Here is a 17,513-nt window from a genome sequence, read left to right as displayed (position 1 = left end):
ACCATGTCTTTTACCAGTCTTTACAAGAAAAAAATCCAGAGGCGTCAAGTATGGCGAACGAGCCGGCCACGACAAATCTCCTCCGCGTCCAATCCAACGATTTGGGAATTGTCTATGCAACTCATTTCTAGCCATCAGCGAAAAATGTGCCGGACATCCATCGTGTTGATACCAAATTCTGTTCCTTGTTCAAATGGTTCAAATGGCTCTGAGCACTATGAGACTTAACATCTGAGGTCATCAGTCCCCTAGAACTACTTAAACCTAACTAACCTAAGGACATCACACACACCCATGCCCGAGGCAGGATTCGAACCTGCTACCGTAGCGGTCGCGCGGTTCCAGACTGAAGTGCCTAGAACCGCTCGGTCACAACGGCCGGCTGGTTCCTTGTTCCTAAAGGTATTTCTTCCAATAACAGACCTAATGTTTCTTGCAGGAATGTGGTGTACTTCCTACCATTAAGATTTCCTTCGATGAAACAGGGGCTTGTAATTCTGTCCTCCAGAATCCCACACCGTACATTCACCGACCACGGTTTTTGGTGTGCAACTTGCAGCAGCCAACATGGATTTTCAGTTGCCCAATAATGCATGTTATGCAAATTAACATTTCCATGGTTCGTGAATGGAGCCTCGTCAGTAAATAAAATCAAATTAATCCCTCTGAATCTGAAGTTTTGAGTCCATCAGTGCGACGCATACAATCCGTACTAGTTAATTCTTGGTGGAGACCGATATGGTAAGGATGATATTTATGGCGATGCAGAACACGAACAACACTACTCTGGCTCATGCCAGATTCCACTGCCATTTGACGCGAACTAACACAAGGATCCCGAACTACATTGGCAAGAGTACCAATTTCCGTTTCCTCGTTAGTAACTTTCCTTTGCCGGATATGTTTCCGACGCGTTAAAGATTCAGTTGTTCACAATTTATCATACACATATTTAAATGTACGACGTGTAGGGTGATTGCTTTGAGGGTATCATTCAGCGTATAAGTGTCTAGCTCTCACTGAATTCCGTTGGCATTCTCCGTAAATGAGTAGCATATCGGTTTGTTTTTCGAAGGAATACATCATTCACATTCGCTTGATTCGACGATACTAGTCTAACCGTTCCTATGAGTGATGTATTGCGAAACTGTCGAATGGTGTTTACATGTCAACGGCACATTTGATGGATACGCCGTATTCGGCGAATACTCGCAATTTGCACGACATACAAGAGAGAATTGTCAGAGCATATGCTTCGATAAGTGCCGATGTGATAAGGAATGCCACTCAATCCTTGATAAGAGGATTGCAGCACTGCATTGATATCAACGGTCATCACTTCGAATATATTTTGTAAATGGACGTCCACGCCACCTTTGTGACCTTCGTTGACCTTCAAAGGCCTTACTGTCACACATCATCGTATTCGTCTCGATAGGCGCTATCAGAAAATAAGTATCAAACTATAGCATCCCATTTAAAAAAGCAAAGCTGACCTTTATATCTCTGACGCGACCCCACCTAGCAATTAGAAGCCAACGTCATATTATGACCCCCGTTGTCCCATGCAACTCTTGTCCCACAAACGTTTCAGTTACTATCATACTTCCGGAGTTATTCTAGGTGGCAGTAGTTAGTGACTCACCCTGTGTACTAGGTGAGAAAAACGTCGTTGCCTGGGCATTTATTTATTACAACCTTCTATTAGTCCAACTCGTCCTCCCCCTCTCTCTGTCTCCCCCCTCGTCCTCCCGCTATATGCCTATCTCCTTCTCCCCTCTGTGTCCATCTCGTCCTTCCTCTGTCTCTTTCCATCTCCCCCTTTCTCTCTGTCTCTCCATCTTCGCATCCCTCCTCGCTCTGTCCACCTTTTGCTTCCCTCCTTCACTGTCCATCATTCCGCTGAAATCGATGCAATGACTTACGAGAGGGACTTACGAGGAGATGTTGAACACACACGTTTGTGACATATATGTCTGATGCTTCTCTATTTTACACCATACAACTCCAGAGATATAGCTAATTTTTTTCTGTGGTGTTCAACCGATTGGCGCGATCTTAGATCCCGAAACACCTTGACAAATTAATTGGCTCGCTGCAATATTCATTCTTGCTATGTGGTTGACACACAAAACAGTACAAATAAAAGACAAATTCCACTTGCACTCTTAAAAGTATTCCAGGTTAACTGATACAGGAAAGAAATATCAGGAGGTCGTTTTCAAAATGGCTCTGAGCACTATGCGACTTAACTTCTGAGGTCGTCAGTCGCCTAGAACTTAGGACATCACACACATCAATGCCCGAGGCAGGATTCGAACCTGCGACCGTAGCGGTCGCTCGGCTCCAGACTGTAGCGCCTCACGGCCACTCCGGCCGGCCCAGGTCGTTTTCGAACACTTTACCGTCACCCCTATTTATCCAGAACTCCACTCCTAGTGGTAGTGGGAAATCATAGTCTTGTAGTGTTTTTATATAAGTTAAAAATCATGTACTTAACAAATCTGACTGAAATAGCTCCAGGTGTTCCTTATTTAAAGTGAAATGTCATCCCCTTTTAATTTCCATTCCTATCTGATATAGGTGGTTGTTAACTCCACTATGCTACTTTGGGGGTTGTAAGTAACCAGTAAACAAACGATTCTTTAAAGATTTGAAATCCCCTGTATATAACAACTTCAAACTTGTGATTAATTCACAAATGAGATGATTTGTTAAATATTTTACGTGAAGCCTGCAAGCGCGGAAAAGTTTGAAATTAGGTTGTAAGTTTGGTGAATGTTGCTAAGTGCTGTCATTATGAATCACTAGATGATTATAGAAAGGATTATTTGCGCTCCATTTCTATAAGAGCTAGTTTTTGAAATATCTCAGTGTTTATGACGTCAAATCTTCTGAGCTATGTGGTTTAGAATAATATAAATTTGCATGTACATTCAGTGCTCTATGCGGGTACTGTCTGCCAAATGCCTTCCCAATAGAGTTACTAGTAAAGAAGTAATAAATTAAAACATCATACCTGATGCGGTAGTTTTATTGCATGAGTAGTGAAAACGTGGTCGTTAAACTTTATTCATTTAATCATTTCGCGGGGGGTGTCAGTGAGAAAAATTACAGTAAAAGTTTGAAAATACGTGTAAAGTTTACTGCAAGTCACTAAGTGCCCTCATTCTCATACACAGGATGAATATAGTCTGGGTATTTGGGAGCGGTGCGTTACTCTTCTTTTTCACCCCCACCACTTAGACAGGTAGGTGGTTCTTACTCTCACAGTCCGCCTTTACAGTTAGTAGATGGTATGTGGTGTACTAGTTTCGGTTGAAATCGATTCATACGTTTAAGAGGACGTGTTGAACATACACTGAACAAAAGAACTAAAGGGTCACTTCTTTGAAACCCCGTCATTTTAATCCAATGCGACGAAGAAATCTGAAATTTGTCGCGAAAGTGCCTTCCTCTGAAATGGTGCGAAAACTTACCGCCTTGTGGCATCACTCTCAGGCTCGGTGAAGTTTCAAACAGCAACGAAGTGGACACACGCAAAAAAATACCGGAGTTCATAGGTTCACGTGAGATGTCACGTGGGTTAATGAGGTCACCTTGGTTGGCACCAGAATTCTGACCAACGCCACCGTGGACGTTTCAGACGATGGGAAGGCCGTCAAACCACTCACCGCCCCCCTCCCCGTTAGCTACATCTAAATGGTTCACATGGCTCTAAGCACTATGGGACTTAACATCTGAGGTCATCAGCCCCCTAGACTTAGATCTACTTAAAGGACATCGCACACATCCATGCCCGAGGCAAGATTCGAACCTGCGACTGTAGCAGCAGCGCGGTTCCAGGCTGTAGCGCCTAGAACCGTTCGGTCACAGCGGCCGGCTAACTACATCTCATACTTCTTTTAACGCTTCAGCGATGGACGTCAGAGCCACGACGATCAGTGTTGAAATCACACCGTTGTCTTACGGATGGCTGGGGAAAACATTTCAGACGCACCATCGCTGAGAATCGATAAGAAAGGCATCAGGAGGTGTCATAGAGCGCGTCGCTGAATCTACTCCTTCGCTTAGGGCGTTGATTTACACACATTTCGCGGGCGCAAACGATAGTTTGCAGTACGATGTGCAACAGAACAATGTTCTGAGCAGCCTTTGACACTGCCGACACCCCAAGCACCGTTAACGGCTTCTCTGCGGACATCGTGAAGCTGCAACCTCACTGATAGTGATTTGACTCCTTTGGAATGTAGCACAACTGCAATTTTTGCTCTGGTATGCAGGGAGGAAACATGACGGATCGTTCAAAAGCATTCTACGAAATATGAACGTGATCGGAAACAGCTCTCCTGTTTTGCCATCCTTTGCGGAGTGATCACACGGGGAAGGGGGGGGGGGGAGGAAGGGGGCAACTGTGACATTGTAACGTGAATGAATAAAACAACGCTAAAGTATTCCTCTAAGACCTCCATCCCCAGTCTGCCAACACCCTTCATGCCACCCACTCACGTTTGTGGAGCATTTTAACCGAATGTGTTTGTACAGCGACAACTCTTTACCGTTTTCCTAGCTGCCTGTGGATAGGCTTCTGACCCATTAGATACTGCATGCCTGAAGAAGGTGCTAGAGCAGCAGTGTAGCGCCACTCAGCTGTAGGATGTTGAAGGAGGAGTCTGCAGGCGCCAAGGAATCGGTCTGGTGTTGTCTCTGAACAGGTACATTTTTAAAATGCTCAACAGAGGTGTGCAGGTGACACCATGGGTGTTGCCGAACTGAGGGTTCTTAGAGGGACCCTTTGTCGTTTTGTACATGCACGTGTCAACTTTGCACCCCTCTCCTCCCCTTGGTCACGCCACAGAATGTTGAAAAACAGGACGCTGAACACTGATAAACACCATTTGCTGCTTCAGATCGTATTCAAATTGCGTCGAATTTTTCTGAAAGGTTCCTAATGGTACCATCCTGTATACCAGAGCAAACACTGTAGTCATATTACATTCGAAAGGAATGAGATCACATTCAATGGTGTTGCAGTCCATCAATATCCTTAGAGAAAGGGTTAATCCTCCAGGAAGTTGTCATCAGTGGCAACAGATGTCACGAACGTCGTTCTGTTGCACATAGCACTGCAAAATGTGTTTAGATTCTGAGTGGCGATGTGTTTGAAATGTTTTCCTCGGCCACCTATAAGACTAAGGCGTGATTTCAGCGATGGGCGTCGCGGTTATGACTTCCAACGCGGGAGCATCAAGAAAACGGCTGAGATATGGTTAAGGCGATGATGTAACGACCCTTCCATCGTGCGACACGACCTCGGTGGCGCTAGCCAGAATGCCGGTGCAATTTGGTGCCAATATGATATTTTTAACCCATCTTACACCTCACATGAGCTTCTGAGCTCTCGTCTTTCTTTCGCATGCGTCGACATCTTGCGTCGCCGTGCCCGAGGGTGACGTCGCAGAGCGGCATGGTTTTGTACTGTTGCGTAGGAAGCTCGAAGCACCTTTAAGCCTAATTTCACACTTCTGGGTGGCAAGGCGAGAATATGACGGGGTTTGAAAAAATTGACGCATAAATTCTTTTGCGCAGTGCAAATTTCTGTAATATCGGCATGGTTTTGTACTGTTGCGGAGGAAGCTCGAAGCACCATTAAGCCTAATTTCACACTTTTGGGTGGCAAGGCGAGAATATGACGGGGTTTGAAAAAATTGACGCTTAAATTCTTTTGCGCAGTGCAAATTTCTGTAATATAGACAAAATAACAGTAGGCCTCACCGACTGACATCGATACCTCTCCTCAGCGCTGCACTCCGTGAAGAATGGGCTGCGATTCCCCAAGAAACCTTCCAGCACCTGATTCAACGTATGCCTGCGATAGTGGAAGCTGTCATCAAGGCTAAGGGTGGGCCAACACCATACTGAATTCCAGCATTACCGATGGCATGCGCCACGAATTTGTTAGTCATTTTCAGCCAGGTGTCACATTGTGCATGTGGCTTGTCGCATTCTTGGCCCATTCTGTTAGCATAACCTTTGTATTGAGAAATATGAATACTGACAGAAACAAAGCATTCACATACAGAGTGATGATGCGCCAGCACCTTCTTTAAACTCCTGCTGGGAACTTACTTTCTGTTCTGAAACTTCATGCAAAGAAAATAAGGCAACACTTATTGCTCACTGTAGTCACATATGTCTATGTTGACCGCAATGATAGTTTAGCAAGGCTGCTGACTTTGATGAAGCCAGAGTGAACATAATACATCAGAATTTGAAAATAACGGCAAGGTTTCACGAATAACGTTTACAACATTTGATAAAAAAGTATGTAATTGCACAGAAAGCGTTATTTTGCTACCGTGACACGCTCAACATACCTCCATGTAACATATGGTTCAATTGAGTCACTACTCGTGAAATGAAGGAACAATACACTATCTATATGTATCTCCAAATACTGAATCAAGCTCATTACATGGGAATGTGATGAGTCCACAGAACGTAATATTCGGCTGGATTAAAGAAAAACCTTTTCTGTATTGTGCTTAGAAACTAACCCGTCTTATAAAGACGCCAACGTATCATCTCAACACAGAAACGAGTCGCTAAGTTCTGAAAATATTGTGAATATCACCACGCCAAACCTTGCTATAAAATCCAGAAAACTGGTACTAATTTAAAGGCCGTTATCTGCGAATTGACAACAGACTCTAAATTCAACTGAATAGTGGAAAGTGAAAAGGTTCTAAGTGTCGAAATGCAAATCTCAATTTTGTCAGGAGAATGAAGAAACAATGCAAATTTCTTTTCCCGTAACTCATTTGTAGCCAAAAGTCAGAGGGAGTTTTCTAATAATACAGAATTACGCTCCTTACTGCATAACCGAGACAAATTAGAGCGTACGTACTTCATTAAGAACGTTCTAAGTGCCATACCAGAAAAATGGCTGATTATAGGCGCCAATAAGAAAGTATTTACAAGCTGAGTCTTTCAAAGAAGTGAATAGCAGTAACTGTTACCTGCTTTTCTTCAACAATAATAATTTCTTATATCTCTTAAAATTTGGATCTCCTGAGGGAAGCAGCCGCCCAGCGGCGGACTCTCCCACGCTCGCTACCCCTGGTGGTAGGAGACGGTGCCTCTGCGGCCCGCTTCGTTTTATATGTGAAGCGTGTTTTTACCACTCTTTATAACGGATAGCCTCTTCACCTTATCGTCCAATTGAGGGGTTGGCAGAACACTCCGTTGCCTCCTCCTCCCAGGCCAGGCTGCATCTGTCTGGTCTTCGTGGTCCAGCCCAGTCCTCACCATACCTTATCTTTTTCTCTTCTTCCGCTCTCTCCAGTGGTCTGTTATACTTGTTCATCTTTTGGCTCTATGTGCTTCTCTTGCCCTGTCCGTGTTGCTGGTCTTACCTAGGAGATTCCTGAGAGGAAAGCGGCGAGGTCTCGGGATGTATGCCTCTCGAACTGTCCAGAATATTCTTCACAGCAAGAGCGAACTATTGCGACCCAGTGACAGAGCGAATTTGTCATCCATAAAAATTCCATCGATGCTTGCTATCATGAAGTCCATGAATGGCTGAAAATGGTCTCCAAGTATCCGAACATAAGCGTTTCCGGTTAATGATCGGTTCCATTGGACCAGAGGACCCAGTACATTCCATGTAACCAGAGCCCACACCACTGTATTGTGTTGTATTGTATGGAACTTGGGACCTAGAAACGACGGAGACGCTTAGTCCGCGCGGTAGCCCGCAGTGGTACATAACCCTACAACAGGCTACAGCAGTCCATTCATCCCACCGCCGCCGCACACCGAACCCAGGGTTAATGTGCGATTCGGCCCCCAGTGGACTGTAACCCCAACGATTTCGTGGTAGAGTAATTATGGTGTACTCGTATGTGGAGACAGTGTTTGCGCAGTAATCGCCGACATAGCATAACTGAGCTGGAATAAGGGGAACCAGCCCGCATTCTCCGAGGCAATTAGAAAACCGCCTTGAAAACCATCCACAGACTGGCCGGCACACCGGACCTCCACACTAATCCGACGGGCGGATTCGTGCCACGGACCGGCACGCCTTCCCGCCCGGAAAGCAGTGCGTTAGACCGCGCGGCTAACCGTGCGGGCCGCCTCGCACCATTATGGAGCCTCCACCTGCTGGTATAGTGCGTCCTACCATCAGCTCTTAGCAACTGAAATCAGGACTCATATGACCAGGTCACTGTTTTCCTGTAAAAAAAAAAAAAAAAAAAAATCGCTCTGAGCGCTATGGGACTCAACATCTTAGGTCATAAGTTCCCTAGAACTTAGAACTACTTAAACCTAACTAACCTAAGGACATCACATACACCCATGCCCGAGGCAGGATTCGAACCTGGGACCGTAGCAGTCCCGCGTTTTCCTGTCGTCTACAGTCCATCCTAAATGGTTACGATCTTAGAACAGGCGCTGCACGCGATGTCGAGCTGTTAGAAAAGGCCATTAAAGCCAGATTTCGCAGCACTGTCCTAATGGGGACGTTCGTCATACGTCCCACATTATTTTCTGCTCTTATTTCATGTAGTGTTTCTTGTCTGTTAACACTGACAACTTTCCGCAAATTCCGCCGTTCTCGGTCGTCGGCTACTGCGTCGTCCGCGGTGAGGGGAAATACCTCAAATTTGGTATTCTTGTCGCACTCTTGACATTGTGGATCTCAGAATACTGAATTCGCTTGCGATTTCCGAACTCGAATGTCCCATGCGTTTTGTTTAACTACCATACGGCGTTGAAAGTCTGTTAATTCAATTCGTGCGGCCATAATCACGTCGAAAGGGTTTTTATATGAATCACCTGTATACAAATAACAGACGTGGAATGAAAACATTACCATATATGGCGAGGAAGAGAGCACTAGTGACATCACAGTCAGCAGTGCGGCTATACAGGGTGTTACAAAAAGGTACGGCCAAACTTTCAGGAAACATTCCTCACACACAAATAAAGAAAAAGATGTTATGTGGACATGTGTCCGTAAACGCTTAATTTCCATGTTAGAGCTCATTTTAGTTTCGTCAGTATGTATTGTACTTCCTCGATTCACCGCCGGTTGGCCCAATTGAAAGAAGGTAATGTTGACTTCGGTGCTTGTGTTGACATGCGACTCATTGCTCTACAGTACTAACATGAAGCACATCAGTACGTAGCATCAACAGGTTAGTGTTCATCACGAACGTGGTTTTGCAGTCAGTGCAATGTTTACAAATGCGGAGTTGGCAGATGCCCATTTGATGTATGGATTAGCACGGGGCAATAGCCGTGGCGCGGTATTTCCAGAACGAAGGTATCCCGACAGGAAGACGTTCGAAGCAATTGATCGGCGTCTTAGGGAGCACGGAACATTCCAGCCTATGACTCGCGACTGGTGAAGACCTAGAACGACGAGGACACCTGCAATGGACGAGGCAATTCTTCGTGCAGTTGACGATAACCCTAATGTCAGCGTCAGAGAATTTGCTGCTGTACAAGATAACGTTGGCCACGTCACTGTTTGGAGAGTGTTACGGGAGAACCAGTTGTTTCCGCACCATGTACAGCGTGTGCAGGCACTATCAGCAGCTGATTGGCCTCCACAGGTACACGTCTGTGAATAGTTCCTCCAACAATGTGTCAATCCTCATTTCAGTGCAAATGTTCTCTTTACGGATGAGGCTTCATTTCAACGTGATAAAATTGTAAATTTTCACAATCAACATGTGTGGGCCGACGACAATCCGCACGCAATTGTGCAATCACGTTATCAACACAGATTTTCTGTGAACTTTTGGGCACGCGTTGTTGGTGATGTCTTGATTGGGCTCCATGTTCTTCCACCTACGCTCAATGGAGCACGTTATCATGATTTCATACGGGATGCTCTACCTGTGCTGCTAAAACATGTGCCTTTACAAGTACGACACAACATGTGGTTCATGCACGATGGAGCTCCTGCACATTTCAGTCGAAGTGTTCGTACGCTTCTCAACAACAGATTCGGTGACCGATGGATTGGTAGAGGCGGACCAATTCCATGACCTCCACTCTCTACTGACGTCAATCCTCTTGACTTTCACGTATGGGGGCATTTGAAAGCTCTTGTCTACGCAACCCCGGTACCAAATGTAGAGACTCTTCGTGCTCGTATTGTGGACGGCTGTGATACAATACGCCATTCTCCAGGGCTGCATCAGCGCATCAGAGATTCCATTCGACGGAGGGTGGATGCATGTGTCCTCGCTAACGGAGGACATTTTGAACATTTCCTGTAACAAAGTGTCTGAAGTCACGCTGGTACGTTCTGTTGCTGTGTGTTTCCATTCCATGATTAATGTGATTTGAAGAGAAGTAATAAAATGAGATCTAAGATGGAAAGTAAGCGTTTCCGGACACATGTCCACATAACATATTTTCTTTCTTTGTGTGTGAGGAATGTTTCCTGAAAGTTTGGCCGTACCTTTCTGTAACATCCTGCATAACGACGCGGCCACGGCGACACAGCAGTCAGTCTTACCACTTGACAACGACTGAGGAGAGCTCGGTCGAAATCTCGTGAGATTTTAACCACCGAGCGCGGCTGGAAGCCCGAGAAAATTTTATTAATTCATATCGCCACGAAACCATGCATTCATACCAATAACAGATCCGTCAGTGTCCTGTCCTATCACAATTACTATTATACTGCCATCAATAAATGTGCGTATCGCCATCCAATGACTTATGTCCCCTCAGTATAATTGTTCGTTTAACGAAGAAATTCTGAGATCCATTTTGATGTTTTACCTTTTGGTTAAGTCGGATTGAACTGAACTTGCTGCTTTGAACAGACTGAGTATTTTATTATGGGTTATCCTTGACTTCATTTGTTCCTTTTAGAAGCATTGAAAAATTTTAACGAAAAATTGTATTTTCTTATCTTAAGTAAATTTTGAAGATTTCTTTTATCGAGGTAGTGTTGATGTATGTGATATTTAAACAACTGTTTTGTGAGAACATTCATGCGATTAAATGCCCAGAATAAGGTCCGTCCAGTGTGGGTGAGTCAGACCAGTCCACTACTATAACCCTTTGAAGTAATTTTTAAATTTTTTGTTCCAATGCCAAATCGTTTAAGTTTACCAATTGGTACAGTGTTTTCAACCATGTTGAATGATATAGCTTATGTTTCATGTTACAGACATCCTGTTCGATACTCTAGGGATAGAATCTGTTAACTGGAAAAACATTTGACAAAGTACTTGATTTTTAGAATAGATAAATATATTTGTGATTTAAATGGTATAGTGTTACACTGTCGTGGAAATTTTCACAGGGGCATCGTAAGCTAGAATTATGATTGCTTGCTTATGTGAAACAAATGCGTCGTGTTTGGGATGCGTTACGCGTTTTGCTACGACGCAGTACGCGCAGCAGCGCCGGTACTCACCCGCTTCTTGTTCTTCATGAGCGTGGCGTCTCGGGTGTCCTGTGCGTTGCCCGGCGCCTTGGAGCCCCAGAGGCGGAGCGCCATGCGCGCGTACACGTACGAGATGATGCACAGCGGCGTCAGGTACTGCACCAGGAACAGCACCATGCGGTACGACATCATCGCCTCGTTGGACAGGTGCACGTTGATGCAGAACGGCTTCGTCACCACGCGCTCACCTGCGCACGGGAGTCGTCGCTTCACTGTGTGCAGGAGCAACCCATCGGTCAAGCGTAGTGTGCGGTACTTTGGGACTTTCTGATGGGGTTAAAACTGTGCGTCTGACGTGGACTGAAAAGGCAAGATACCTCTTTTGAATGCTGGCTCCGCATCTACGAGGGCTGTCCAGAAAGTAAGTTCCAATTGATCACGAAATGGAAACCACAGTGAAAATCAGAAATCTTTTATTTGTTAGTTAGCTGCGCCTTCCAGCTACTTCTCTACGTAGACGTCGTTCTGACTTAGACATTTATCTTAGTGTTGTACCAAATTTCTAATACCCTCATCACAGAAGGTAGCCGCCAGTGCTTTCCATCAATTCTCTACGTTGGCTTACAGCTCGTTGTCTGTGCAAAAAATGTTGTCTTCCATAGCCAGCTGTTCATGTGAGCAGAGATGAAACTCAGAGGGAGACAATTACAGGTTGTATTGTGGGTAATACAACATTTCCAATTGAAAACGATGCAGGAGCATCTTCAGCGCCCCCACAGGATGCGGCTGAGAATTGTCTTGAAGAATACACCGCACGACAGTTATGTTATGTTGGCTGCATAGCTTCAGGCGAAATTTCTCACCAAGGCCCTCGTACTTGGAGGGAGACACTATTTTCTAGACATCTTTACGCGCTCACTGTGACCTCAGAAATGAGAAGAGCGACTTGATGCTATCTGGGGTCACATTAGAGATACTGCTCAACCATATGTGCAAAGCTTTATTTGATTTTCATAGTCGTTTCCATTTCGCGACCGATCGGAACTTACTTTCTGCACACCCCTCGTACATTGATGTGCAAAACTTAAGGACAAGAATGCATTAAGTTTCTCATGATGTGTTACTGCCGAGTAACATAGTTAAATGAAACTTGGACCATACATAGAACTGCTTCAGTAATCAAAAAGGTAATTGAAAGAAATACGCAATGAGGCGAATAGAAATTACACTTTTATTCAATGACAATAACTACACACCGCGATTTACGAAGATCCCCTGGACATTACAAAAGGCGGCATATCGTTTTTAATAGGTTGTGAGATCACCAGGGATGGCAGTGCATGCTCTGTACGTGCTGCCACTCTGGTCACAAGATTGGTGAGCAGTTCTTGTGGTATAAAATTCTATTCCTCAGCCAGGGCAATTGACAACCGCTGGATGGTCGTTGGTGTTGTACTGTGTCTCCTGGGTGGTCTTGGGTTTAAAAATATGTAAACTAAATATTACGATAAATTTCATAAAGAACCGACAAGTTACACTAAGGAAGACAGATAGAACTACAATGGACATGTCATTCCATGGACTCTTGCGCTTCTATGCATGAACTATCTTTCCTTTGTCATTCGCTTATCTTATCTGCTTGGGTTCGGACCAAAGAGGACGTTGTTGTGTAAAGCTCATCTTTATGTACCAGCTAATAATGTAAGCTGTACTTAAAACCAGAAAAATGGTTCAAATGGCTCTGAGCACTATGGGACTTAACATCTGAGGCCATCAATCCCCTAGTCCGCCCCCGGTAGCTGAGTGGTCAGACTGTCAACCCTAAGGTCGGAGATTTTCTCCGCTCACGGATTGGGTGTTGTGTTGTCCTAATCATCATCATTTCATCCCCACCGACGCGCAAGTCGCCGAAGTGGCGTCAAATCGAAAGACTTGCACCAGGCGAGCGGTCTACGCGACGGGAGGCCCTGGTCACACGACATTTTTTTTATCAGTCCTCTAGACTTACAACTACTTAAACCTAACTAACCTAAGGACATCACACACATCCATGCCTGAGGCAGGATTCGAACCTGCGACCGTAGCGGTCGCGCGGTTCCAGACTGTAGCGCCTAGCACCGCTCGGCCACAACGGCCGGCACCAGAAAAATATAATCGTTACTTTGTCAAAAGAATTTGTGTATGCGGTCAATCAATTTGTAATCTGATACATGTATTTTCCTATGTAGATATGGGCCTTAACAAAGAAATTTCATTGTTAGGCGCCATCTTAGAAAATCTTTAACATTTTTCTTTTAACTCATCTACGAGACGTGCCGTCGGTTAGGATAATTAACTTTCTTTCAGATCTTAAAAGCCCGGCGGCCTCTGACAATAATTTAACAAATTTTACTTACAGCTTTTCTTTATATCACGAGATAACATCCCAGGCAGAAAAGGTCAGGTCACAGGATTCCAATTCCGTTCCATTATAGGATTTCATTTGTAGATGCTACTGTAGTTATCTTATATTGGGGGAATCAAGACGAAACCACGATATTAAGTTACGTATTGCAGTATTTTACATGTGAAATATTCTCTGATGCAATAAGCACACGAGTTCTCACGTGCCTGGAATAATATCTGTGGTGTTGGGTAAATAAGGAAAAGACAGTTAAATATCTACGATTACGTAACTACCCTGAGAACTGAACTAGTTTATTAATTACTGATCTGTGTCGGGCTAACGTGAAAGATACTGCACTATTAAGAACATTCTTGTGAGTCATTTTCAGAGAGGTGTTTTCAGCCGCTACTATTGAGTCATTAAGAATACGATTACATTGGCAGACTGCCGTATATTTTTTACATATCACTGTTTTTATATTTATAGATTACAGTGTATACGGACTTGCTGCAATACGACTCACCAACGCATCCCTCACGTGCTCGATGGGATTTAAATGGGAGATCGGGCTGCCCAGTCTGTTTGCTGAATGCTATCTCCTTCCAGCAGCTTCCCCACCTACGCTGTTCTACATCTGCATCTATATGACTACTCTGCAATTCACAATCAAGTGCCTGGCAGCAGGTTCACCTAACCAACTTCAGCTTTTTCTCTACCATTTCACTCTCTAACAACATGCGCGAAAACGAAAACATAAATCTATCCATGCGGGCTGAGATTTGTCTTACTTTAATATGGTGATCATTTATCTTCCATCAATTTTATCTGGTAAGAATCCCATACCGCACAGCTGTACTTTAGCAGAAGATGAACAAACACAATGTAGCAATCTCTTTAGTGGATCTTTTGCATTTCTAAGCGTTCTGCCAATAAAACGCAGTCTTTGGTTTGCCTTTCCCACAATATTTTGTTTGTGAACGTTCCAATTTAAGCTTTTTGTAATTACTCCCTATATATTTAGTTGACTAGATAACCTTCAGATTTGTATTATTTATCGTGTAATCGAAATATAACGGATTCTTAATACTAATACGGAGGACGTCACACCTTTTACTGTTCAGGGTCAACTGCCACGATAAAGATATCTTGTCTAAATCTGTTTGTAATTTATATCAATCTTCTCATTATTTGAAAAGACGGTTAACGAAATCGTCATCTGTAAACAGTCTGAGGACTGTTCGCATTGTCTCCCGAAACGTTTGTATAGATTAGAAGTAGCAAAGGACCCACAACACTTCAGTGGGGAGCGCCGGATATCTCTTTTGTTTTACTGATAAATTTTCCGTGAAGTACAACGAACTGTGTGCCTCCTGAAAGGAAATCACTAATCCAGTCACACACTTGAGACGATACTGCATAGGAACGCAGTTGATTAGAATTGGCCTCTGAGGAACGGTCGCAAAAGCGTTCTGGAAATCTAGAATGATGGAATCAAACTGAGATCCCTTGTCGATAGGGCTCATTACTTCGTGTGAATAAAGGGCCAGTTGTCAATCACGACAGGAGTATTTTCTGAATCCATGCTATATGTCAATAAATCGTTTTCTTCGATGTATTTCATAATGTTCGAACAGAGTATAATCACTGATTAAGAATAAATTTAACAGGAAATATTTCATATTCCTGATCGTTTGCAATAGAATTGCTACCATTTCTCAACACTTCTGTCACACACAAACATTTTGATGTTTTATTAACATTAAAAACTGTAATGTGTCAGTTGTGAGAAGTTTTGTTATTCATGACGAAGTTTTGTTTTACCCTATTTGAATTTTACTAAGGAATGTGAAGCTGATTATAGGCGACAGCTCTTGCACCCCCAATGGAGACTGTTTCACGGCAAGGACAAAATGAAATGGATCGTGCAAAGACCATTTTACTTAAGATTTTACTGAGAAATGCTGGTGCAAGAGAGTGTAATGTAAAAATGTGTTGTTCTTTTGTGTTTGTATTTATAGCACTGAAGAAATGAACCACTGTATCTCACATTCTACTTTTATTCATACTTCACTGAACGAACCGCTGGACCTGTAGGTAGCCTCTTCCAGTCCTAACGGTGGAGAGTACCTTGATCACTAAGATATGGAATGGGAAAGAAAAAGGAAACGGTGGGGTACACTCCCTGATCTTAAAATTGCAGGTCAAAGACCTCGAGTAATCCCAGTTCTCTCAAAAGTATCCATGGGAATGATGAGATATGTCATTATGAATTGTTTTCCCTCAGTCGGGTGGAGATATTAAGCCCAAATTTCCTGTTGGTGCTATTCAGGAGGCATACAGCACATATTGAGGCTGGATTTCGTCGCCCCACTTGGGCGTGGATACCTCAAGCAAAACATCACTCACTATATATAATCATCTACATTAATCATACATACACTTAGCATATAAAATTAACATCAAAAACCTATAGTTAGCCAAAATGCATTAAGCCATAAATCTACAACTACATCTACATTCATATTCTGCAAACGTCTGTGAGGTGCGTGGTAGAGCCCCATTCCCATTCTAATAGTTTTTAGGGCTTCTTCCCCATCCAGTCATGTATGGAGCGTGGGAACTGGTTTCTTAAATGCCTCTGAGTGGATTGTAACTAATATAATCTTGCCGTTACGATCTCCACGGGAGAGATACGTAGAGTATGGTAGTATGTTCCTAGAGTCTTAATTTAAAGCCGGTTCTTGGAACTTTGTAAGTAGGTTTTCTCGGAATAGTTATGTCTATCTTCAACAGTCTGTTAGTTCTGCTTCTTCATCATCTCTCTGACACTATCCCATAGGTCAAACAAATCAGTGACCATTCGTGCTGCCCTTCTCTCTATGCGTTCAACATGCCCTACTAGTCCTATTTGGCACGTAACGCACGCACTTGAGCAATATTCTAGGATAAGTCGCACGAGTGATTTGTAAGTAATTCCCTTTGTAAACTGACTGCCCTCTCCTAATATTCTACCAATAAATCGGTGAGCGACATGCTCCACTTACGGCTGAATCTGTGCGATTGTTCTGTTTCAAAACCCTACAAATTATTATACGCACTATTTGTATTAGCTGACACATTACAAATGTGGATCGTTGATACTGTAGCAGTAGTATAATACGTTTTTCGTTTTGTGAAGTGCACAGTTTTACATTTTTTAACATTTAAAGTAAATTGCGAATCTTTGAACCGGTTTGAAATCTTTATCAAAATCTGACTGGATATTTGTGCAGTTTGTTTCGGATAGATAAAGGCATCATCTGCGAAATGTCGAAAATCACTACTTATATTGAGTGAAAGACCATTAATATACAACAAGAACAGCAAGTCTCTCAACACACTTCCGTGGGACTCACCCAAAATTACTTCCACATTTGTCGATTGTTCTGCATCCAAGTAAAGATGGTGCGTCCTCCATAACAAAAATCGTTAATCAGTTTACAAATTTCGCGCGAGACTTTCTTTTCGGAAATCTAGATACAATGCATCTACCCGACTGCCGAGCTCCATGGTTTTCAAGATTCCGAGCGAGAAATGTGCCAGTTCCGTTCCACGTGATTCGTGTTTTCGGAATCCATGCTGGTGGGCATGGAGGAGGTCACTGTGTTCGAGATACCACACTACGTTAGAGCTCAGAATTAGTTCTAAGATTCTGTCACAAAATGGATGTCG

At 43.6% G+C, this 17,513-nt stretch overlaps 1 protein-coding gene across 1 annotated transcript in view; it reads right to left on the bottom strand.

Moving 5' to 3' along the window:
- The window catches only part of LOC126101356 (tachykinin-like peptides receptor 99D), a 474,069-nt gene that overhangs the window by 409,349 nt on the left and 47,207 nt on the right, over positions 1-17,513 (bottom strand). Inside the window, exon 3 of the mRNA XM_049912024.1 lies at positions 11,447-11,664. Within this exon, the coding sequence (XP_049767981.1) occupies positions 11,447-11,664 (218 nt within the window). The remainder of the gene's footprint in view (positions 1-11,446; positions 11,665-17,513) is intronic.

This window comes from Schistocerca cancellata, chromosome 9 (assembly GCF_023864275.1).
Source record: "Schistocerca cancellata isolate TAMUIC-IGC-003103 chromosome 9, iqSchCanc2.1, whole genome shotgun sequence".
NCBI classification, from domain to species: domain Eukaryota; kingdom Metazoa; phylum Arthropoda; class Insecta; order Orthoptera; family Acrididae; genus Schistocerca; species Schistocerca cancellata.
This window is presented reverse-complemented; position numbering and strand designations above follow the sequence as displayed.